Source organism: Pyxicephalus adspersus, chromosome 1 (assembly GCF_032062135.1).
Source record: "Pyxicephalus adspersus chromosome 1, UCB_Pads_2.0, whole genome shotgun sequence".
NCBI classification, from domain to species: Eukaryota; Metazoa; Chordata; class Amphibia; order Anura; family Pyxicephalidae; genus Pyxicephalus; species Pyxicephalus adspersus.
The window spans coordinates 25309245-25334536 of NC_092858.1; the positions used below are offsets into that span (position 1 = coordinate 25309245).

The window sequence follows — 25292 nt, forward strand, 5'->3', positions numbered from 1 at the left end:
TTAAAAAAAGGCTTTAGTTCCTCACATTTTTTTGTAATCTTTTTGTTCAACCCACTGAATTAAAGCTGAAAGTCTGCAGTTCAACTGCATCGTCTGAAGTTCAACTGCATCGGAGTTGTTTCATTTAAAATATTTGTGGTAATATACAGAACCAAAATTAGAAAAAAATTGTCTCTGTCCGAATATTTATGGACCTAACTGTATATGTTAAGAATTCCATCTATAATTATAACTTAGTTTGATGAAACCCTCCAAATAAAATCATTGGTGGTTTATTTAACTCCCTCTTCCTATTTAGTTATGCTGGCTAATGGTAAGGACAGACCCATTATTTTCTTACCTGCTGTTAATCCTAGTAATTGCCAATTCCCCTCTCTGATCAGTGCATGCTCAGTCCTGCAATGTTGGTGGAGAGGTAACCCAACAGACCCAAGACTGTGATTAAAGCACAAGGTGGTTCCACAAAGTACTAAGCACTAAGGGGCTTATCCTTTATCCAAAGTGATTATTTTAGTTTTTTACATCTTATAGCTGTAAATATTTTGTTTGTCTGCCTTAATTTCAGGCTGCTAAGAATCAAAATGTGCAAATTTTGAAGGGGGTGATTCTTTCCTGTACCCACTGTAACTGTTTAAAATCTTAGTAATGACATTAATCTGTGTCTTTGACAATAATCATCTTTTCTTGGTTTTCTTGCCCCTTTGCTGCTGGGTGTTGGTATTTCACTGCAGACATCTGCACTCTTTGGAAGCTACAGCCCTGAAAAGACACCCATAATGACAGAGGAAAGGATAAGTAATAGGATGCAGTTGGAAACTTTGAATAAGAAAAGTGGTAATAAAAAGTCACCTTCAGGTTTTACTCAGGAGTTCCATCCATCCCGTTTTGCTATTCTCATTTAAATTTCTGTAATAACTGATTACTATCAGTAAACCTCAGGCAAATATCATTTATATTTTATGTAAACTGTACAATGTTGTGGCTTGCAGATACATTAACTTTTCCCTTGTTGGTATTCTTACAGTGAATACATTAAATGAGTTGTAATGAATGGGATGGTATGCTTAATGATTTGATTTGCTATAAAGATTGAAATATACTTCCTTACCTTCTCTTCCGAGTCTCCGGGCTGGCATGTGATGACTCCATCTTTTGAGCCCCCCACAAATGTTGATTTACAGTTTTTTAACCACTAAGAAAAAATACACATTTTACAAAATGATATATGCTGTCAAAAGTACACAGGTAAATACTAGATTTTTGCTGAAGTTTAGAGGTAACCTTATATAAACTGATTAACAGCTCATAAACTAAACACCCTCTGCATGGGTGTACTTTATAAGCACACACATTCATGGACACCTTCCATGCTGTGCTTATGTACTAGGAGCAACACTGACTGATAGGGAAAGTCTAACAAATTGGTCTGGTCACAACACTATCTTACAATTATTTATTATATTTCCAAACCCTTAAGAGACACAGCAAATGTAAATACAACGCTTTACAGAACAGATTTGGGAATTGTCACATTTATCAATTATATTAATGGCTCAAAAAAAAACCTGTAGTGAAAAATGCTATACCAACCTGGAATCTCAAGTGAATTGAGGTCAGTATAAAGGGCACATTTATACCTTTTTTGGGATCCTGACAAGAATGACACAGTACTGTAAACTTGTTATTTGAATAATGTGCCCCTCCAATAAGACAATTGGAACTAGTCATAGATTGTGATTGAGGGCAATTCTGTCAGAAATCCAGCATTGCCCAGTTCACTCAGCACTGTTATCTCTAACAATGCTATGAACCATATTCAATTCACCTCTGTGAAGTATAGAACATAGCTTCCTATTTGCTGGATTATTAGGCGAAAAAAAGGAAAAAAAAAACCAAATCTAATATTTACATAATTTTAGATGTATCACATTACATATTTTTCAATACATTTTTGTTTTGGGGTTTCGACACACTAAACTTCAGGTACTGTGGATCGGCGTTTCTTGACCTTTATAACATGGGGGAACTGTTGGTCTTTCAGGGAAACCCTGCTATAATTTCTATATCCACAGCTCACAGTATATTTGTTTGGAGGTCGGTGGAGATATGCCTTGTACATCGCTGGCCATTGGGAAGAATGTCACCCGTAAAGATGACCAAAAAGGTAACTGTTGACCTGAGAGGCAAAAATTGCTCATTGTTCAAAGAACCCCTCACAACCACTGAAATCCCGGTTGAGAAAAAACACTGTAGGTACTTACAGAGACCGTGGCTTCCTTTCTGTTGTTGTATGTGTCCAGGTATTCTTGCAGCTCCAGCACACTGAACTTTAGCTTTTCTAAAAGTCCACAGGATAACAGCTGAAAGGAAAAAACACCTTTAATATATGTGCATTCAAACACCCTTGCACAGGCAATCCAAAAATGACACCCAGGTAATTATCATTACATAGCATGCTGAAAACCAAAAGGTTTCTTTTAGCCAGACACCAGACAAGTAAAGTTGTATTTTGTGGTATGATTTATTTATTAATATATTTAACTGTATTTATATTCTGGAAAAAAATACTCCAGAGCAGTTATTGTCTTTTTTATTACATTTATTTTGATATAAATCATATACTGAATTCCTTCAACTAAAGAGTTTGGGCAATTTCTTGGTGATGTTAAGTACAAAAATTCCTGTATGAAAGTTTAAACAACTCTTAAAACAAACCTACCAGCAAAATCTTTACATTAGGGGTAGTTAACCCTTTTATATAAAGTAAATATTGGAGATCTCAGGCATGTGCAAAAGGGGCTTTTTCCTGCTATTGGGAAAAAATGCTGAACTCATGCATGTGCAATGACATCAGCATTCTTTTTTCCCCATTTACAGTAGGCCACCAAATCTCACACCTGTGCTGTGCAAGATTGGAGACATAGGTGACCGACAAAGATGGTGTCGTCTCAGCCTGTTCTCTGTAAAGGAGGATTCCAGGATGGCGTGGGACCATATCGAGGAAAGTTTATAAAAATGCCCAAAATGTCATAGTATAGTTCTCAACAATTTACTGCATTGTTAATAATTAAATCTGTTATAAGCAAGGTACAAAAAAATTACCTATATTATATGATGAAAAAAGGATAATGTGCAGGTAAATATTTGTAATGTTTAAGTAAAAGAGTGAGTAGAGTTATAATTGGATCAATCTATTGAATTTGTGTATTGGACATGGACACCCAAAGTGAGGAGAAGATTAAAAGAAGATTTCAGGTACCCCATTTTGCATCCTTGGCTCTTGTGACCAGTCCCAGTTTTTATATCACCAGCCAGCAAAAAGAGTCTTAACCCTTTATAACCATAATTTAAAACGTTTTTGTTTATTTCCTATTTAAAGCAATTTCTCATTGAATCCTGACAATACGCTAAGAGGAATCTTCCCAATTAGGAAACCAAGGCAACAAAACAGACACTATAAGCCTTTATTGTGCTTTCCAAAATCAAGTATGTTTCAGCTGGATTTGGGCTTAAACTCCAAAAGACAATAGCTATTTGGTGACCTTGGAAATACAGGAGAGAAAAATATTTCTTGCCTTTCACCGTCAGGAACATTATTGGTGTAGTTCCCATTAAACTGATGCACAAGATTCTACATTGTGCCAGACTGTCGCAGAAGTGGCTGAATGGTTTTTAATAAATAATATTATACAAGTGATACTTATACAGGTTATTAAGAAAATTTAGACTGTCATAATGAAGGACAATTTAGTATTTTTATGATGATACATCTGTAAAAATGATCATCTGTCTGTGAGCATTTAGGTGTTTGCCCATAAAAAGATGTACTAAAAATCCTGCCTTGCACTATGGGCAAATCATTTGGTTTCCTAAAATTAGATTTTATATATGTTGATAATACTCACTGTTTCTGCATCTACAAAGAGTGTTGGGCATTCAGAACACAGTGTCAGTAGCTGCGATGTGCTCACAAACTTTGACCCAATGCCGCGAAGACTTTCCCCGAGATAACAAGCTGCATCGCATGTCAGGAAGCAGAACCTCTTCTGAATACTCTACAAAGTACAACAAGGTCCAGTTAGACTATGACAGTTGTTTTGTATTAATAAATAGCAACCAGAGATCAACTCAAACATAATTAATGTAATGGAAAAGCTATATACAGTTAGGTCCATAAATATTTGAACAGAGACAACTTTTTTTTTGGTTCTGTACATTACCACAATTAATTTTAAATGAAACTCAAATTTAAAAAAAAAAAAATAATTACAAAAAAGTAGTCTCTGTCGAAATATTTATGGACCTAACTGTATGTACAACACAGAACTGTATCTCATATGTTAAAAGTACATATTTTTTCAGTAATAATAATTTACTTGGAGTTTTCACTGCATGAAAAACACACCATAACTAGGCTCAGTGCTGCTGAGCCTTGGACATTTGTTCTATTTTCACCAATTCATATCTCACAGTGTATTCTTTACAAAGCAGCGTTTCTTTCATAACCATTTTTCTGATTAATTATCCCCAGTTTGAATCTCTAGTATGCATATATTAACTAATAACTTATAAAATGTTACTTATTTTTTTTATTATAACAGGCCCTGCTAAATGCAACAGGGAAAGATTTTTATATTAGATACAAAGAGATCCTTTTTATATTCGATAGGAAGGGATTCTTTTTGAATTTTATACCTGGTTCTCTTGGCTGTGCACTGCAGCACTCTAGCAATAATCAGGTGTATTCACAGAGAACTAAAGTACAGAAAACCGAGACACATTACTGCCTTTACTAAACAATCAAAAGTCAAAATATTTAAAATTGTTCCAGGAAGAGGGACAGGCAAAAACAATGTAAGGAAATGATTGCTTTCCCCTTATACAAGGCTACCAAATTTACACGTCATCAAACCTGAATTGTACAGTTCTTTGATTGTAGTCTATTGTTAATCCTGTTAAATACATTTAGCATTATATGGTAATATTAGGCCACATAATTACAGATTTGGCTTTCATATGTTAGTTTATTTAACTGCTGTATCTTTAAAACTTTGGGGATAAATTACCTTTAAACTAAAGCCTTTGTTAAGGAGTGTGTTACATGTATGTACATGTACTGTGAAACATTTACTTAACTAGCATCAGAAAGTTAAAAGTGGGCACCTTTTGCCTTAAGGTGCGTACACACTTCCAATTTTTATCGTTCCAATCGAACGACGAACGATCGATTGGGCAAAAAATCGTTCGTAAAAAAGTAACCAACGACGCCGACGAACGAGGAAAGTCGCTGGAAACGAACGACCGGACCGACGGATCGGATTGGACGACGATCGTTGAACATCGTTCGTGTGTACGGTCGTTCGTTGATCGTCCATGGTCAGAGCATGCGTGATGAACGAACGTCCGTCACTTTCCTGTCGTGCACATAGTTCCTCTATCGCTCAAACGATCGTATCTATTGTGTGTACAATATCTACGAACGATCGTGTTGTTAACTCTATGTGCAGGATCGGTGCTATACGATCGTTCATATATATCGTGCATGAACGTTCGTCGTTCGTTTTCCAACGATAATAATTGGAAGTGTGTATGTAGCTTTACACTATAACATTTATTTATCTAATGATCCTTAAGTGAAACTACATCCATGGTTTAAAAATTCAAGGAAAACTTAACTCTGTTGGTGACACAATAGGTACTTCTCTAATCAGCTGAACATTCTAATTAAAAAATTGTGTAGACTAGACTCCTTATTACCATTCCTTGTCCTTAGTTGTTAAATCTCCTTAACTGGTATTAATGCACATTGATGCAGCTGAAATACATTATCCCAAAAGAGAAAAAGATCGGAGGGGCATTTATCAATTTTGTAGTACAGAAATGCAGTGATTAAAAGAAGACTGTGAGGTAGATATGAGACTGATATATGATAAGGGAGATTTATTAATACATTTATCCCTCAGCTGCTCCTAAATAGTACTGCAACAGAAAAAAAAAATGCTGCAGCTGTTTTGAGTGATAATATGTCCCATCTACGATGTTAAATCTATCTCAGTTGGCTGTTCAGGATTACAGATGAAGAGGTGACAAATACACATAAAAGCTGTTTTATGGACTTTACAACCTGACCGAAAGCCCGATTTGCATCAAACTTTGTTGCTAACTTGATTGTTAAATTTTGCCTAATAAGTTGCAGTCCAAGATCTTGTAAGCACTTTATTCTCAGCCATCTGTATCAAAACTTTTTTAGGGTCCTCCTCAGGTCATAGAAGGGCTACACATGAGAACAGGAATGGAACTGTTCCCAACACCTGGCTCAACATACTGACCATAAACCGGGCTGTACATTGAATGGTGCATGCTGCACCATCCAGTATACGGAGAAAAAAAAAAAAATCATCAAGCTCGGTAGCCATTGCACTCCAAAAAAAATTCTACCAACTAGTGATTTTTGTTTGGGAAGTTTAGTTTATTTTTAAAACAGTAGTGTTTAATAGCAGAAAAAGCATTCATTATTGTCTTGCAATAATACGTAGACCTGCTGCATCCAAAACATTATAACCACTGTCATCCTGCCTTTATGTTTTCATGAAATATTACTGTAAGGATTCTATCATGTTTAGCTCTTATAGCTTACCAATACCTTACCAATACTCAATTTATAGAAGTTAAACTAATGACAAAGAATTGTTAAAGTATTGCTGCAATGGATGATACTACTGTTGTTTCTATGTTCCAGCCAATAGAGCAGGCTAACAAGCTTTGTCTATAGAAAACATGTTTCTAAGCACTCTAGTAAACCTCATTCACATTAAAGTCAGAACCCACCTTAAACAAGGAGGAGAAAACATGAAATGTGTAAACTGCACAGGACCCATCAGAATCTGACATCAGTTGATTAATATGGCTTCGCCATGCTTCCTCTGCATCATCGCACGCTGTTGGCTGAAATGCTGCCAGGATAGCTGAGAAGAACGGTGATGGAGGAGGGGGTATTATCCTTTCCCCGTCTCCAAATCTGTTATAATCAAAAAGAAACCGCAAAAAGACATTTTAGAAATTGCATTTATATAAATATAGATTTACTACATTTAAACAGACACGGAAGACACAAACTCTGTTTTTTCATGCCCACCAAATTACCCCACTTTCTAAGGATGTAGTATTTCTGTTGGCCCATGCAAATATTTAAGCGCTTTTAAAAATGGCATCTAAGAATAGTTCTAGCACAATAGTTAAATCTGTCAGGCTATGTTTCAGGCACTGAAGCTCAGCATAATACCCCACTTTAATAATATTTATACGTGTATATATTGAAACACACATATATATATATATATTATATTGCAGTTTTCCATGTAGAAGAAGCTCAGATGAACATGACCCACCCGGTCAGTGCATACTGTTCCATGATTCGGTCATCCTTCTCCTCCTCAGCCATTTCCAAATTAAAGCTGTCATTACACTCAAACACAACTGGCATTTCACTCATTGACCCCGAAAGGTCATCTTCTTGCACAGTTGCATCATCTTCATCAAGAACTGCATCAGCCTATAAAATAAGGAAGGTGGAAATCCCTATTTAGTTATAGATTAAGCAACTAGAAGCTGGTGCTTCTAATGACTTGACATTTGCATCACAAAGCATAAAACAACTTACTAAAGTACCTAAAGAAGGAACCCATGTTGGTGGATGTCAACCAGTTTACCCCTGACCTTTTCGAGAGGTACACCGAGTCCTATTTACTAGAAATTTAGGAAGCATTAAATGGATAGTTCACCAAAACTTTTATTTTAGTTTATGGCGAATGTAAAAGAAACCTGCAGACACTGATCTGTGCACGGCTGATCTCTTTCTTTCTAATCTACTTAGCTGGAACTAGCATGCAAGAAAAAGAGTCAGAACTACTTCTCTGTACTTTTTCCGACAGAAGCAAGTGAATCAGCATGACAGCCAGGCAAATAGCATTTTTACAAGATATTAGCATGGCAATCAGCAAGCTAGTATTTCTAATAGGAGGGCTAAGCAGCAGCAGCTTATATATTTCAAATCTTTTTTTGTATAGTACTTAAGGTCTCCTGATAATAGATCTCAAGTCTGAATTTCCTCTAGATCAATCATAAAGTAGTACCACTCCACCCTAGAGAATTTCAATTATTTCATAGTATGTGGAAGTTGTTTTAGAAGTTGCAGAAGGAATGTGTTTCAACAGTTGACAGGAACTATGAAGAAAAGACATCCTTTCCGAACTCAACCTGTACCTGAAATAACATCTCTGGGTGCACCAAGTAGACCTAAATGGATGCTCTGAAAAACATACATTTGCTAGATCTCAAATACCAATTTGAACAAGAAAAGTCAGTATGACTACCCAAAAAAGGGAGTGTGTCAGACCACAGAAAAGTAGGGTCTTAGGGACAGGAAGTAAAGCAATGTGCCCCCAGTGGAAATAACTTACTTTGGTTTTAACTCAAAATTTAAAAAATAAAGTTTTAGCATTAGATGTACTTGTTAGCCTGTTCTATAAAGTGATTGTGTAAGTGCATATATATTTGCATCAGCATGCATTAAAAAAAAAAAAAAATGTTTCCCTTTAGTTGTACTGTAAATCTTTTCCTGTTACACCCCTTGTTTTGGTCTGCGAGTCTCTGAATTGAAAGCTAGCAGGACACCTCCTATTGTATGTTGCGTCCCCATCTTTAAGGGGTTTCTCCTCCTCCTGTGTATGTCTGTCATGGTCTTGCTACCCCTATTTAATGTGTATTAATAATAAAAATAAACTGTAAATGTGCAGCTCAGAGATCCCAGCAGCAGAATAAACAACCTAAAGGTAAATATTAGAATAATAACTAAAATATGTACTTCCTGAGCTTCACTTTGAATCCTCCCACCTCCCGAAAGATGTATAAAAAAAAGTTTCCCAGAGGAAAGAATACTTCAATATACCCTTTGACAGCTGCCAAATGACTACTTACAAATGACTGCGTATTGTTAAATCTAGTCATTACTGGCAGCCTACCTCCCACTAAAAATGGAGAGTGGTTCCCGATCATTTGGTTGCTGTTATGTCAGCTATAACACAGTGACTGTATGTAAACTGAAGTCTTCATTATGAAAAACATGTTTTTGACTAGCAGAGACTACTCCTGCCTATAGATAACAGTGTGTTTCTTTTCAATACCGTAATTGTCGGACAGAGGTATTGTAATAAAAAGAAATACATGAATTGTAAATAATATAAATAACTAAAAATAAATAAAAGAAGGACTTTTAAGCAGTAAAACAAATATTAAACCCTATATGTCCTGCTGATCCATGAGGTTATTGTGATGAGTCATGGGTGCATTGTGATGAATCAGGAAAAAAAAAAAGTCTACTGACAGAAGAGCTGGGAGAATGAATGACCATAAGTGTTGAGAAAGATACCGAGCTAAACACCATTAATTTGGAATTTGTTATTAGAGCCGTCTACAAGCTTGGTTGCCCATCCATAACTATATATTCACCCTTTCATTGTGAGATCACGTTCTAAGACTGCCCATCCAAGCAAAACACATCTTACACTGTGTATAACAGAGAGAGTTTTGTGTGACTGCAGAGAAGTGTGGTCACAGTTCCATGTATGAAGGCTTCCTTGTACTCATGCTAACATTTTGTTTCTGTTGCAATGCGGAATGAACGGAATATGCTGCAGCTTGTTTACAGCTCACATACAGAAAAGAAAACATTGATCAACTTTCACCAACCTTTGATAATGAAAGAATCGAGTCTCCAATGCACCGATCTTTTCAAACAGCAGCATAGAGCAGTTTTTGTGCGAATCTAGCAAAATACTGTGGTCGGAATGGAATATTCTGACAGCGAGCCAGAATGGTGTGCATTGATTCAAATGCGCTTGGTGCACAAAAGGCTCCCACACAGAAACAAAATCACGTAGAGGACATGCAGCCCACATCATACAAGGCTTCTTGTGCCTAGTGCTCACTATATGTGCAATTCAAAGTCCAACATGCAAACACATTAAAAGAAATTACATTCAGTAGTACTGCTGTTAAATCAGAAGTGTTAATTTAAAGGAAGGATTTAGACATTTAAATTAGCGTGAGACACACATGGAATTATAGCAAAATGTGTCCATATTTCACATAAAATTTGCTTGAAAAATAAAATTCTGCTGCAATACATTTTTGTGGATTGGTGGCTATGGGTTGCTCTCCAGCCTTTATTTAAAACTTTGGTTTGACTGAACAAATATTTCTGATCAACATTTCAGGGAAACTTTTCCATTCATTAATGTCAACCACTTTTCAGCGGCTACCTTATAGTCTAGCCCTGTTTTGGGTAAATTTTGAGAATCCTGCCAGCACTCATATTTATTGGGGTAAGCTGTTAAAACAAATAAAATAATTAAAACCGCTAATAGTCAATTTTTTTCCTTTATGTTACCTAATGCAAATTAGCCTTTTAGATAACAAATAAGTGAGTGTGTTGTAAATAATGCACTTCAAAAGCACAAAAAGGCACAATTTTTAGTCTTTATTTTGTATAGGCATCACAAAGACTTCTGTTACCTATTTGTAAATACACAGGCTTAGAAATTATTGGAAAATGTAACGGTCATAGATAAAGCCAGCCACATATATTTTAAGCCTGTACAAATTATAAAATTAATTTTGGAGATACTGAGCAAGAAGCTCCTAGAGAATGGAGTGCATTTGGTTGTACCTGTGATCAGGTGAGCTATTTTATTCACCCACATTCTAACCACTACCACTTTTATAGGTTGTAATGGTAAAGTAGTTATGGCTACACATGGGTGAGGGGAGCTTTTTCAAATATTGCATTGCTTAGTGGTAACTTTCACCAATTTATAAAGGTCTGTACACTCCATATTAATGCAAGGGCTTTGTAAGAAATGCAATTCTAAGAATGAAAAGAAACAAAAAAAAAAAAAGGCGACACGATAAAAAATGGTTCAAACTTGAAGCCCACAGTACATCATGAGACACCCATAAAGGGGTCCTCTGCGTTATTGAAGGAAGCTTAAAGCTTAGTCACCAATAAAAAAAATTTGAGAATAAAAGATACATGTGAAATACAGGCAACATACATCTACCGACAGCACAGACCAAGAGGTTAGTGAAATCATTATTAAACCCTTTGTTGCTGAAGGTGAACAGCTCAATGTCCTGGACCCCTCCTACCACAGAGAGCTTAATAATAATTATCAAGTCTTTATGTTAGTCTCCTGCTAGATTGTCATTGGGGTTACAGGTAAATCAGCTGATAGAAGCATTCATTGCAAAGATTTGATTTCTACCAAAACTCCATCACCTTAGATTCCTCAGATAAGAGTGGATTAGTGATTTCAGGCAAAGATGCATCAAAACTAGAGGTTCTTGTGTTAAGGGAATGGGGGTCAGCAGAGGTTGTGTCGCATGATGTGGAGGGAGACTCCATGTGATTTGTCTCTTCAGAAGGAGAAAGGCTTATGATCTACAACAGAAAAGACAATGACAACATGGTACAAATGTTAGATCCAAAATTGTAATTTTTTTCATTTTTGTTTTAGCTTTATTGAAACCAATGCTAAACGATTACCAATAAAAGAATCAGTAGAGAAAGTATCCACAGGTTTTAGGATCCCCACAATGGCATTTTACCCTCATAGGCCACCACCATTTACCACTTTACAAGTAAACAATCGGCTCACTCAAGATTCTTTGTTACCCCTAAAAACTATAAACCTCATATTGTATACCCTGTATGGCTAGATTGTGAATATGAAATAAAGCGTCATGTTTACCACACCGCAGGGGGAAAGGTGCAGCTGGCTCTCATTCCTGCTGTATCAGCCAGGGATGCTATACTAATGTCAAGCGATTTGGTGTCTTTCTTTTTCTAGTATTCTAGTTTTCTAGCATTTTTTGTCTAGGTATTGAACAATGTTTATACAAAGCGTTTAATTTTTCTACCTCTGCTGTTACAAGAATCAATTACTTTTTCAATAGGAGAATACAGCATTGAAAAAAACTAATTCTAAAGAGTAATATTTCCCAGATGAGTAGTGTATGCTTCAAACAAACCTCCAGCATAGGATACTTGGTCAATTAGCAATACGTAAATTTAAACATGCTTTGGAGATGCATGGGTCTTTACCCAGTAAAAAAAAAGGTTAAAAATGAACTAAATAAATAAACACTTCAAATGTTAAAAAGTAAGTCTTTTTTTTGCCAAAATACATCTTGGAATCAATAACGCAAATCGCATAGGAAACCAAAGAGTAATTTGACCTATTGTAAATATTGATAAACCTCGATAGACATCATCATGTTGGATGGGGAACACTGCCACACTCTCCTTATTGAATTTATCATTTATTATAGTGAAATACACACCAGAGAAAGGATTTCTGTCTTTTTTCAGGTGTTCCAAGAGTAATAAGTATCCAATAGGTGACCTTATAGTTGTTTCTTTTGTGTTAAAATTGATAGCTAGGGCTACCTAGATATTTTTTATACCATACAGGAGTGTATATGTACATTTACATATGGACAAGAGAATGTATGCACATGTATGTTCAAACCCATTTAAAAAGCAAACAAACTTCTGTACATTTAGATGATGTGTTTCAGCTCCCAATTAGTGAAATTAAGTTTAAACACATAAACACATAAAACGAAAATCTATTGTTAAGCAAGGAGTAAACATATTATTAAATAATGATCAGAAGTTTATTTTGCAAAGGACAGGTGTAAAAAAAAAAATTACAACATATTTGTTGCTGGTGACACAGAGCATTAAGGTTTTTAAACTTAACAACAGCAGAAATTTTGTAGACACTCTCTCACTGCAAAAATTTCTGTATTGTTCACTGAACAGACCAAGCAGGGAGGGGAAGTAAGTAGGTGAGTTACTGCTCTGACGTATTCAGTTGTAACCTGAAGCTTGAGTTACTGAACTCCATAAAAGCACAGGCATTTTTATTGGACAAATGTGTGTGCTTATAGCTCCAACATGTGGCTGGATATGTGTATAAAAAGTACCAAATATATGAATCATACATGACTAGACAAAAGTAAAAAATATTTTTTAGTTTGTAACATAGTACTTTCAAAAAATATAAAAAAAAAATCAAAAATAATTCTAAAAATTTAAAATAAATTGCCATTTAGGAAGTCCCCTTACTGCTATGATCCTCTGCATTATAATAAAATAATACTATCTGTGCCACCTGCAGCTCTAGCTTGCGGTTGTGGTCAAGATCTGTATCACTTTGTCATGCAGAGGGAGGGTACCCTATAACCAGGATCCATAGTTCTTTACGGGCATTTGCTAGATATGGCAAGTATGCCATAACAAGGTGGTACCCAGCAGAAAGGTGACTTACATTCTGGAATTCTCCATTGTTTAGTAAGCTTTACAGAACAACATTCCTTTTGTCCATGTAACAATAGTATTACACTTACTAAGTCAGATGTTTCCAGAATCTGACTTGTGGTCAGATCCTCTTCTTCAGAAGATTCATCTGAGTCATCCTGGTTCATTTTGCTTAGACTATGCGTGCTTCCCGACAGCTGGCTTTCTTCCAATAGCTGCATATCACACTTGTCCAGACTGTCCAGTGAACGCCTACGAACTCCCCAGTTGAAATTATCCATGCTTTCTCCCTGCAATAACAAGCATTGAAAGCTGGTGACCAAACTGTACCAAGACATCAATAGGATCCTATGCTACAAATAAAAAATAAAAAAAAAGCTTTCCCAAGTGAAAATGTATTACTTATCTGGAATGCTGAAATAATCTCTTTAACCAGAAGGGCACCAGTGTCCTCACTCAAATGTGTGTGAGTGTTTTTATCTGCACGTTCCCAGTCTCTGAAAATGACCCACCCAGTGCCTAAGTGTTTTAATTAGATGTCATACGAATAGTATGTTTCTCTGGCCACTCTTCAAAGATCCTGTATTTTCACAAGATCAGCGAATGCATGGGCTGCATGTTCCCACAGCTTACTGCCAGCCAACAGTACATTCAAGATGAATCAAGTTACAATTCAGAGAGATTCATAATCTTTGCAGGCCTCATCTTCCAGCCAGGAGCTCTTGCAGATTGGTATATAATCACAAAGCCCACAGCAACTGGCCAGGCAGCACTTAGTGTGCGGTTTGGAGACTAAACATTACTATAGTCTTCCTGTAACTTATGCTCTAAACAATGTGCTAATTACTTTCTGTACTTAAAAGGAAGCGATCATATGAATAAAGCAGGAAACTAACTTCTTTTGTGCTAGAATTCAGTACTCCTTATGAACATGAATGCCTATTTAACGGCAAAACATTTATTTTAGTTTTACATGGGGTAAAACCTTTTATTTCCTAATACCTGCTACAAAAATTGGACTTCTACATTTGTCATGGTGACTGTTGTCAGAAAGAAACTGAAAACTCAATTAGTATACTTGTTAAAAGAACAGGTGAAGAGAAGGGAAATTTTTCAATGGGGATACCTGTTCTAGTAACAACTGGCAAAGGGGGACTTTACACACAGATCTTGTTCTTTCTTTGTGTTCTGTATGTGAATTGTTACACAAGAGTACCAAAATCAGGTATAAAGTCACATCTTTAATTCTTGCAATACTGGGACTATTGTCCAAATCCTTAGAGAGCAGAATATATATATTGCGGAGAAGTAGAAGAACTGGATTACATGGTACCTGGTATATTAAGCTTAGCAAATGCTTCAGACCATAAGACCAGAATGTATAAAACTTCCAGTGTTCGTGGGTCAGAAAGAAATCAATATTTTAACACCTAAATTCTGATTGGGGCATTTGAAATCAGCAGTGTCATCTTAGGTCCATGGGTACCTACATACCCATGAGATAGGCAATAAGCATCATCAATATGGTCTTTCTATACAATTATATAAATATGTTAAATAATTTTAGTAGGCAGGTGAACTCATTGGTCACTTCTTTCCAATATTTTGTACAATGCATTTTTTTAAAACATTGTTCTGATGTAAATGAAATATACATAGTTGCCTTCAGGGTTAAAAAGGCAGTTTTACCAACAGCCAGCTAGAACAGAATATGTGTGAAACATGAAGTCATCTCAATTTAGCAGCAAAACCCCCTTTAGTTGTTTGCCAAAACCACAGCAAAAATATTTTCATGCCACTAACAATATATTTTAGGTGCACAAGTCATGCATGTAAGAAGCTCTGCATCCTCTAATAGGGCCTTATATGGATATTGAGTGATCTGTGCAAAATCTGCTATACAAACAGACAGACAGTGCCTGGAATGTCAACAACACTTTCACTTTTAGAATAACATCATCTTACCTGAAGCTCCTGGATAGCAGATATGACAAAAAAGAACAAAACAAAAAAATGAAGAGAAAAACTGTTTTAAGTCTCTAGAGAATATATTCACCACAGTTATACACACATTTGCTGAGAATAAAATACTATAAGAATGAGACATCACTGACAAAGGTAACATTAAGATGAATTGTGAATGTTTAAATATGCACGAATGAAAAATAAGACATATAAATGTGTCATACAATTTAATTAAAAAGTGATGTTTAAATTAATGTTAATAGTACATTAAAACAAAGATGGCAAAACCCAACTTTTATCATAGTTTATCGAGTTGGTTGTCTAGTCCCCCAATCCGCAGGTTGCACTCACTGAACCTAAAGATGCTAAAGCAGCCAAATTGGTGTGTTGTTCCTAGTCAGACATTTAGTTAGCAGTGCCCAAATAATCTGAACAAAGTGTTACAGGTACTTAGGGCATTCTTGTTCACTGAAACCAGCTCAGCAAACAAAATGTATGTCAACAGTTTCTTAAAGGACAGACCAGCTACTAAAATTAGATGCTAAATTGGTTTTACCATAAAAAAATTCTGTCCCACTATACCCGTTGCTGTGCATATGTAGAACCACCCCAGCTTTAAGGTGATGCACAGTACAGCTCCTCCAATCTGCCTGTGCACGAATAGTAAAAGAGAGGTATCTCTCATTCAATGATGCACTTTCCTATTTTGTCCAATCACAGATCACCTTTGAATTTTCTTTGGCACATTTGGTTCTTCATAAGTTAGTAACTCATTTGTTCTAGGCCTGGACTTCCCAACTAGCAACATTTGCTTCAAAAACCTATTTGAGGCCTAGGTTTATTTTAACAAAACTATTTGTGGCAGTCCAGAGTCATTTGTATGGCACCCTCCAATATTGTACTAGACATCTTTGCAAAGGTTGATTTTAAACATTTAATGATGGTGCAAACTAGGATCTAAGGACTATTTGAATTCCAATACCCTGTATCTTTCTGTAAGCGTGATTTCACAAGAAGAAACATTTCCCTCTTTTACAAGAGGCTTATTTCGTATAATTTTTTTGTAGCATTAAAAAAACAATATAGTTGAGACCCTTCCCTGAAAAAAAACATATTTTTTACTTAACTTGAGACAGTGATCTATAGCCTGGCTAAGTAGAGGAAGGACAATTCTGCCACTGATAGCAACCAATCACATTCCTGTGAATATGAGGCAAATTCTGGTTGCTTGGGGTAAATTCTCCTGTACTTGTATCATGCTGCAACCATTTTGTGTCTCTTACCTCTCCGTCCTCAAGCTCCACATCCAGGAAATCAAAATCCCTGAAGACACGGAATTGTTGCTCGCTGTTTGTATCATCCATGATCTCCTGCTCTCGGATTGTATCCTCCGATGACACCAAACTGGTCTGGTGCTCGATCAAATCCAGATCACCGCATGAAGAAAAAATGACCTAGGGATATTAAGTGGAATTAAAATCTTCACCAGAAAGCAGCTCCTTGTAATAGCTTCTATTACTAATGCTGGCATCCAGCTTTTAGCTGTAAGGCTTTCCAGTCCACACCTAATTCCTTTGCCTGTTATTTTTAGATTGCACTTTAACTATTTATGTTGGACAGGTGCCTTCAAACCGAAGCCGAACAAAGTGAGCGAGTCAGACTCGAGCAACTTTTCCAAGGGAACAAGTCGGCTGTTTCCTTCAAGTCAACCTCTTGGTATTGTGTAAATGTTTACATTAGACATGCATAGCAGCAGAAAGCTGGAGTGATGATAAGGATGAGGGGAAAAGAGAAGGGTATGTGGAAACATATAAGAACATTACATGGTGTAGTGGGTGGGAATGTTTAGTGATGCCTGCCCACAATAAGCAATTATATTCTCACATGCTTCTCTCAAAGAACAAATAAAGAAAAACCTGATTGGGTATTGCCCCAAAAATACAAAAGCCATTAGTATTTATGTGGATATTTGCAGGTTTGATCCCTGAGCAGCTATTAGGATTAAGGTTTTAGGTGACTCAATTACAATGGAGAAGAATTTAAAAAATCTGCCAAAAAATGAGCCCTGAACAAGATTTACCCATAGCATCTTTCATTTTTTTCATTTTAAGGTTCAGATGGCAGGCATCAGGTAGTGGAGTAGCTGGTTTTCTATATTTTGGACCAGTGAAAGTCTCCTTCTTATTGAACATATACAATAATTAAAATAAAAAGCAATAAGTATGCTGTCTGTCCCGACAACCTTGACAAGATATCAGTTTCAGTGTGTTTCAGACTGTACTTTATTACTTAGTGGGTGAAAAACCAGGTACAAGGAAAGAGTTCAACATCAGGTCAGTCATCCTCTATTTATTAGGTCTAAAGCTAAGTACACACATCCAATGGTTCTCGCCCGATAATCAGCTCAGGGCTGATATCGGACGAGAATCTGGCGTGTGTACAGCGCCTGTCCTCCATCGTCCAAACAACCGTCCTGGTGGATCCACGGATGATGGGCGACGATTGATCCTAATGCAAGGGAAGTTGGAGAGTGCGCAGCAGGGTGCAGCTTCGTCATTCTCCCCCTCCCCTCTTCATAGAGCAGAACGGTGCTGTGTGTACAGCATTTGTTCATGCATCGTGCAGTCCTTATTGGTTTGAAAGGATCGTGAAAGATCCTTTCCACGACAATAATTGCACGTGTATATGCAGCTTAAGTATAAACATAACAGGCCAGGGCTGGTACCTTTCTAAAAACAGACATTCTTGTGTGTCTATGCCCACAGTTCTAGCTATCATTTGCTTTGAACAGGTATGATAAATTAAGGCAACACTCTGGTTGCAATGAGCAACGCAGACATTTTCTTGCACCTCCAGTTATTATGTAGGAATGGTTTTTATACTCTGACATTGTTACTATTTTTGCCGTTCCTTGGAATTAAAAGCCGTTTACCATATAATGAATAATATGTATGCATTTGTTATCAGGTACTCACAGAGGGGTTTTTGCTGAGCCCAACTTCCTGGCCACATAAAGTGAGGACATTCACAAGTTTTTCCCTTGTTTTCTTCTTTAGCAAAATTAAAGAAAGAGAGAGAGGGGGGAGAGAAAGGGAGAGAGAGAAAGAAAAGGAAAAGAAAAAAAAAGACAATAATATCATCATAAACAAATGTTAAATAAAGAGCATTCATCTAATCAAGCAGTTTTCAAACTTTAAAGGAACCAACATTTATTAACAAGCCCTGCTTCTAAATATTGGCATGATGCTTGAAGGACACACAAAGAAACCAACCACAGGAACATGACTGCAAAGTGTATCAATATAATACAAAAATTTGATCCTAAGTATACAATATATATCCCATATACAATAATGTATACATTTTCCCTTACAATGGAGCAGGCTGATAATAGGGCAAGACTCTGCCCCAAATGTAGAAATGTAAATACAACACATGACATAACGCTTGCAAGTATAAAATAACTATCCACAATTTAATTGGGAAGCAGAAACAGTTTACTTCAGGTTTTAAGAAATCAGTATAGCAAAGTGTAAGGAAGGCTAGGTCTAATGTAGAACTTCGCTTACAGCAGGAGGATAACATTAAAACATCTGACTATTATAACACAGAGGCGTGAGCAAGGCATTTCAGTAATGTCTGTTCAGTATCCCCATTACTTTGCTGTTCAGTTTCCTTACATAGCAGCTGACTAATTCCTTCAACAAGATTTCACCACAACATTATACGAACTAACCATAAAACAGTAATGCATTCTTTTGAAGCATTCAATGAATGAGGGTTACCTGAGAGGACTGGGGCCGCTTCCAGCTGACCGGGACTAAAGCATTGGAGTTAGATCCAGAGGAAGTGGATGACGTGCTTCGAGTAACTGGAATTACCCTAGGTTTACCATCTCGTCCTGCAGACCCTTGTAGATCATCAAATCTTCTACCAATGATGGGGGTCTATGGACACAAACATACTTTTGTTTTACTAACACTAATTCATTATTTTTGGATCCTACATCAGATGAAACAAAATCAGAAAGCTATACAGACTGACAGAGCGTATTTTATAGAGTATTTAACAGAGTATTTTATACTAAGCATCACAATCTCTATTTCAGAAGCATTATTTGATGTAAAATCTAAACAGATTTTTTTTTAGGAAAACTGTGATTAAACTTTTTTATGAATAGTCATCCAAGTATGCAGTAAATAGCAGCTTTCGTTAATCAGAAATATCGCCCACAATAACCAAACCAAAAAAATAGCAAGAATAAATATCTTATGTGAATAGTATATCCCAATACTAATACTATTGGGATATACTATTCACATAAGATATGTATTCTTTTAGTAAACTTACCCCAAGTTTTTCTATGCACTTTTTTGTAGAAAGTATCAATTGCTTCTGTTATCTTGAAAAAGCAGTTTTGTTGACTACAAAAAGTGTTGAGGTGTCAATTAGACTGTAAAGTAGAGAAGAACTTACAAATGTCCCTCCTCATGGGAGCAAAATAAGCGTACTATTGTTGTACTGATATATTGTTTAAACTGTTTCAGATAAATTTTTGTACTGTTTTTGTTTCTTAATAAAATATGTAATGTATTTTTTTTTAAATTTGTCTTTAAGAAAACCCCTTCATTTAAGCATGTGCTTGCTATTTTTGTGGTTTGATTGTTGAAGGTAATTATTGGGATTGGGACTTCCTGGTATACCTCTCCACCTACATAGGAACAATAACTGTTTTACATAAATATTGCCCAATCTATCAGTGGGAATCTCTGAAAACTACCTTTCCTTTCAAGCTTTTCATTCACAGATCTGAAGATTTTAAACATATATCAACTCAAACCTTTTTAAAATTAAAAAGCAACCCATCGGGATCTATTTTGATGGATCTGCATCAAAGTAGCTATATTTAGATAAGCACTGGGACTAATCAGCTCCAAGGGAACCACAAAGTACTTTAAAAGGCCTTGGGACTTACTCTAAGGTGACCATATTTGGAAAATAAATGGGACATATCCCAAGTACTGAGGTGCTGAAAACCAGTACAATGGCAAAGAAAGCAGGACATTTACAAAATATATAAATTTACCGTTAACCTAATAATCCATAGTCAGATTTTGTTTCCCTTGATGCTGTTGGTCAGCTTTGTTAGCAAGGTGTTATACACTTAATAAATTGTTAAGTAACCTTGCTTATCACTGCTTTTCACGGCACATAAAACAAAATTTGGAACCTATACAGATGTTAAATAGATGGCCAAAACAGCAGTAAACACAAAACAAGAACATGTAAGGTCCCATGAGAGTTATGCATTTCTAACTTATTATTATAGAAACAACTTCATATCACATTGTTCTACCTGGGAGACATCAAAGTGAAAATCCAAAGTTTTCCCTGGAAGCTCTTTGGAGGAACTCGTCCACAATCTGCTAATTTCCAGTTTTGTCAAATCGCCATGTTGATAAGCTGGTAAAACCAAGCTGGCAGATCGTGATACAACCAATTTCAAAATGTTGAGGGCTTCCTTCCAATGGATACTCTGAGGAGACAATGACAGCACATAAGCACATTGCTACACCATAAAAGCGTTTGCAAGTAAGATAAAACAATGTTTAGTTGGTAAAAGATACCATGCAGCCAACTGGTTATTTATGACAAAACCCTAATGGTAAACTTATTTTTGCACATTTGGACTGGAACAAAGGACCTATGTTGCAAGTGGACAATGTGGAAAATGGATGAGAAATAGCTGTTCAGGAAAAGATACTTGGCCAAGGCTGACACATCTAATTCTACAGAATTTTTTAGTGTTTTAAGACTGCAATACAAATTAGAAGCAGAATGCATTTCTGGCAGATCAACAGGTATCAAGTATTTTGTACTTGAAGGCTCTTTAAAGTGACAGAACACTGGAAAAGGTGCATTTATTACTAAAATTTACTTTCCTTTTACAGTATGTGTGAGTCTCTTAAAAAATGTTCCTTAAAAGTGATTGGGTTATTCTATTATTTTTGCTTTTGCTTCCCTCTATGTTAAGAAAACATGCTGTTTGAAAATTGAACATCACATTACCCTTTAATTAATCGACCGTGATGTATTTGTTAGCAAAAATATGTAGCTAGCAACACATTCTGTCATGCACATACACTTGTGTAGAACACACAATATTGCTAAAGATCTACTCCCAGTATGTCTGCTTTGTACTAGCTGATTAGCAGAACATTACAGCTGCCATGCAAAATTATCAGTATTTTTATAAGATACTCTGAGCAAAGGTGAAATACAATAAAGGGCTCTTGAAAGTAACTGTCTTCACCGTGTAAATTATCCTGGGCTTCACATAGGTGTGATGGCGGTGCATGCCTGGAAGTCATGGTTATCCACAGTTTCTAAGAAGCGCATTAGGAGTGTTCTGTAATGGTACATTGGCTACTGATATTTTTCTTATTGCTCAGTAAATTGCTGACATCAATGAGAACCCCATGAAGAGGGTACATCTCTTGAAATGAGTGACACAGGCAGCATGTGTATATGCTTTCACTGATGACGGCACTTCACAGGCAACTTATTAAGACCGGCTTTCTTAATGACAGCACAGCAGCCTTCAGAATGGATTCAGATCATATTCAATAGAAATATCACTTAATTGCGTGAGCACTGAAAAATCTGTCTATACAGCTAAATACAGTCACCTAATAAATGTTCTGTGACTGTGATAAGTAAATGAATTCACAAATTGGGAAACTGCAAAACTTCTAGCTCAGCTAAACATATGCATGCAGATCTGCAGAGAATCATATATTACAAAACCTGCAATTGTCTGGCTTTCCATACGATAGAATATGTCACAGTTCAGACAAAAACCTCATGAAAATTATTAACCACATAAAAATTTTAAATTGTTTCTTCTGGTAATTTTATTATTACTATAAGTGAATAAATGCTTTTGAGACCAAACCCCATTGTAAAGACTTACTCAGAGAGACAAATCTGGGGGGTGAGGTATTCAGTGCATATACCGTGTTTCCCCGAAAATAAGACACTGTCTTATATTTTTTTTGGCTCCCAAAAACACACTAGGTTTTACTTTCAGTTTGGCTCAGGAATAGACACGCCCTGCAGCCAGCATCAAAGACACACAGGCTGCAGCCAGCATCAAAGACACACACGCTGCAGCCAGCATCAAAGACACACACGCTGCAGCCAGCATAAAGGACACACACGCAGGATCAGATAACTGGAGCTGTCTCGGTGAGTACTTTTTTAATTTACTGGTATGTATGCTTTTATTTTCTTTTTCTCCTAGGTCTTATTTTCGGGGTAGGTCTTATATTAGGGCAGGTTTACAAAATAGTGCTAGGTCTTACTTTCGGGGTAGGTCTTATTTTCGGGGTAGGTCTTATATTAGGGCAGGTTTACAAAATAGTGCTAGGTCTTACTTTCGGGGTAGGTCTTATTTTTGGGGAAACACGGTAGCTAGGGCATCCAGAAAAGGAAAAGCTGAAGAATGGACAACCATGAGAGCAAACCCTAAAATACCATATACCATTTTTTTGCATTTAGTGGAGGACACAGTAACCATCCCTTCTGGAACTGCTATTGTAAATATAAATACCTTTGTTGTGATATTGTTGCACTGCTATGACACCTCATTGAAGCGTACTTTCAGGTGGGAGGGTATACCCTTAAACCCTTAAATCTTTTTCTTGAGTAACTAATGTCCTACAGGTGACAATATAGCTCGGAGGTAAAAAACTTAAACAGAAGCTGTGTCCTCCACCTGACAGCAGGGCCTGGTAACAAAGAATAAAAATTTGACACGACCCGCTTTATGTACAGCTTACACTACTCCGTCTCCTGTCAGAACGCTAGCTGAGAATAGCAGAGTAGTGTAAGAGAGCTGGTTTGCGGTCAGGTGGCAGAGCTGCTGGGAATGGCGTGAGGTGTAAGCCTTACATACATTGCTCCGCCATTGTAAGCAGCTCCTGTGTAAGCAGTGTGAGGAGAGCCACACACACACTGTCACTAGCTTTAGAGCAGTGTAAGGAGGGCCCCTACTGCTGCTGGCGTTTCTGCCTCCTGTCATTTGCGGCCTCCAACTTACCAGCCACGGACTGGCACCGGTTTGCGGCCCGGGGTTGGGGGCCACTGCTCTAAAGAACAGAAAATTTTTGATTTTGGAAAAGCTGAACCCCACAGTACAGGTAACAGAATAATCACTACAATGAACTGATTGGTCATACCTGCACAAATTTTTCAATAGTCTTAAGTACTTCCATGTTGAACTGCTTGCCAGGAATCAAAGACATATCCATATGGCTCAAAAGGCTGTAAATGATTTGCAAGAGTGACTGCTGCATACTGGGAAGGCCTTTTTCTAGTAACTAGAAAGAACACATATTAATATTTATATTAAAGAAGCAATAAAACATATTCTGCTGCACAAAAACAAAAAACTGCACATTTGTATGGCCAAAATTATTTATATTACTACTAAAAATTGTCAAAACGATGTATTTATGTGTTGGAAAATAACTGTAAGCAAATCCCTTTCATTTTTTTGGGGAAGGATTAGACCTTCTTCTTGTTGTTTACTTCTCATTGGGGAATTTCACCCCTCTCTTGGACTGGAATTCACTGTTATCTAGAAGGAAAGGGGAAACTCTTGAGTTGTTTCCTGAATAAGAGGTAAGGGGAACTCTATCAATAGGGGTACCTGTTTTAGAGAACAACTGCCTAAGAGGCCAATTCATTTCTCTTTCGGATAATATCTTGCCTCTGAGCAAAGTGATTGGAAATTTCCCCAATGGTACACAGATAGCAGGCAGGAATTTTAATCCTTGGTTAGAAATATATAGGTTTAAGTTATAAATACATTTCAATCTGTCTGTCCAGTTATGTAAGGAAACACACCAAGGATTTACAATAGGTCAAACAGGACTGAAACATTACCACACTGAATCTGATTTATTACAGCTCTCCAAGACTGGGGAAGATAGACTTTCATAGGAGAAATTGGGTGATCCAGCAAACCTGAAGCTGCTAGGAAAATACAGTTTCAAAGAACAGCACAGTTAGGTCAGCTCAATGAAAACCAGACCTAACAAAGACAGAATGGCTGCATGCATTAGCAATAATTCAGCTCTGTAGTTATTGCACATAATTTTTGTTCATTACCTCTGCCAAATAGGTCACCATGTTGAGAGTGATGCCAGCAAAAGCTTCATGAAGGTATCTGCAGACTACATTCACCCATGTTAAACAGTCTCTGGTGTAGCTATGTGTCTTGTACAGAGTCATGACATGGGCAAGGTTGGATAGCTTTGGGTTTTTCTCCTCCAGACAAACCTAAAGGAGGTGACAAGTTTGTTTGATTATAGTTACTGTTAACAATAGGGCTCAACATGAGAATGATAGAATGATAATGCAAGAATGTCCAAAGGTCAAACCTGTGCAATCCTTTCAGCTGCTTCCTTGCAAAAATGGTTTGGATTTTCAAAATGCTGGATCAAATAAGGCATCAAACACAAGATATTTAGGGGAAAGCCTGCAGGAACAAATAAATATTGATGTCAATACAATGGAAACACACATTAGGGTTTATATACAATGGCCTGGGGGATTTGTGTTACATTGCTAAGAATAGCCTTTTCTACTAAAGGCTTCTAAAACATCTTGTTTAAAAAAATAAAAATTCAAAATAAATTTGATAATAATCTGATTAAACTAAGCATCTTCGGGGGTCTACACACACCTATTAAGAATGCAGTTGAACACCAGAAGATGAGATGCATACATGTAAAATTAATAAAACTACCTACAGACAAATAAGGAACCTAACAAGGTCAACAAAGTTTCATAAAAAAAGAAAATTACCTATTATTTAGTAGCAGGAACAAAGCACACTTGCTGGGAATATTTAAAACACTTAGAATCTGTTGTCTGTATT

At 36.6% G+C, this 25292-nt stretch overlaps 1 protein-coding gene across 8 annotated transcripts in view; it reads right to left on the reverse strand.

Moving 5' to 3' along the window:
- Positions 1 to 25292, reverse strand: part of FRY (FRY microtubule binding protein) — a 209062-nt gene that overhangs the window by 13057 nt on the left and 170713 nt on the right. For 6 of the 8 annotated variants that reach the window (XM_072404363.1, XM_072404338.1, XM_072404355.1 and 3 more), the window contains exons 45-58: positions 24793 to 24890; positions 24521 to 24691; positions 23587 to 23727; positions 20703 to 20882; positions 19132 to 19293; positions 18322 to 18396; positions 16630 to 16800; positions 13471 to 13671; positions 11336 to 11497; positions 7389 to 7552; positions 6829 to 7018; positions 3906 to 4055; positions 2262 to 2360; positions 1109 to 1192 (exon numbers count right to left, since the gene is read on the reverse strand). In XM_072404363.1, coding sequence (XP_072260464.1) covers positions 1109 to 1192; positions 2262 to 2360; positions 3906 to 4055; positions 6829 to 7018; positions 7389 to 7552; positions 11336 to 11497; positions 13471 to 13671; positions 16630 to 16800; positions 18322 to 18396; positions 19132 to 19293; positions 20703 to 20882; positions 23587 to 23727; positions 24521 to 24691; positions 24793 to 24890 — 2048 coding nt within the window. Of the gene's footprint in view, positions 1 to 70; positions 760 to 1108; positions 1193 to 2261; positions 2361 to 3905; positions 4056 to 6828; positions 7019 to 7388; positions 7553 to 11335; positions 11498 to 13470; positions 13672 to 16629; positions 16801 to 18321; positions 18397 to 19131; positions 19294 to 20702; positions 20883 to 23586; positions 23728 to 24520; positions 24692 to 24792; positions 24891 to 25292 lie in introns of those variants that run through there. The other 2 variants (XM_072404380.1, XM_072404345.1) reach the window with 2 other exon arrangements.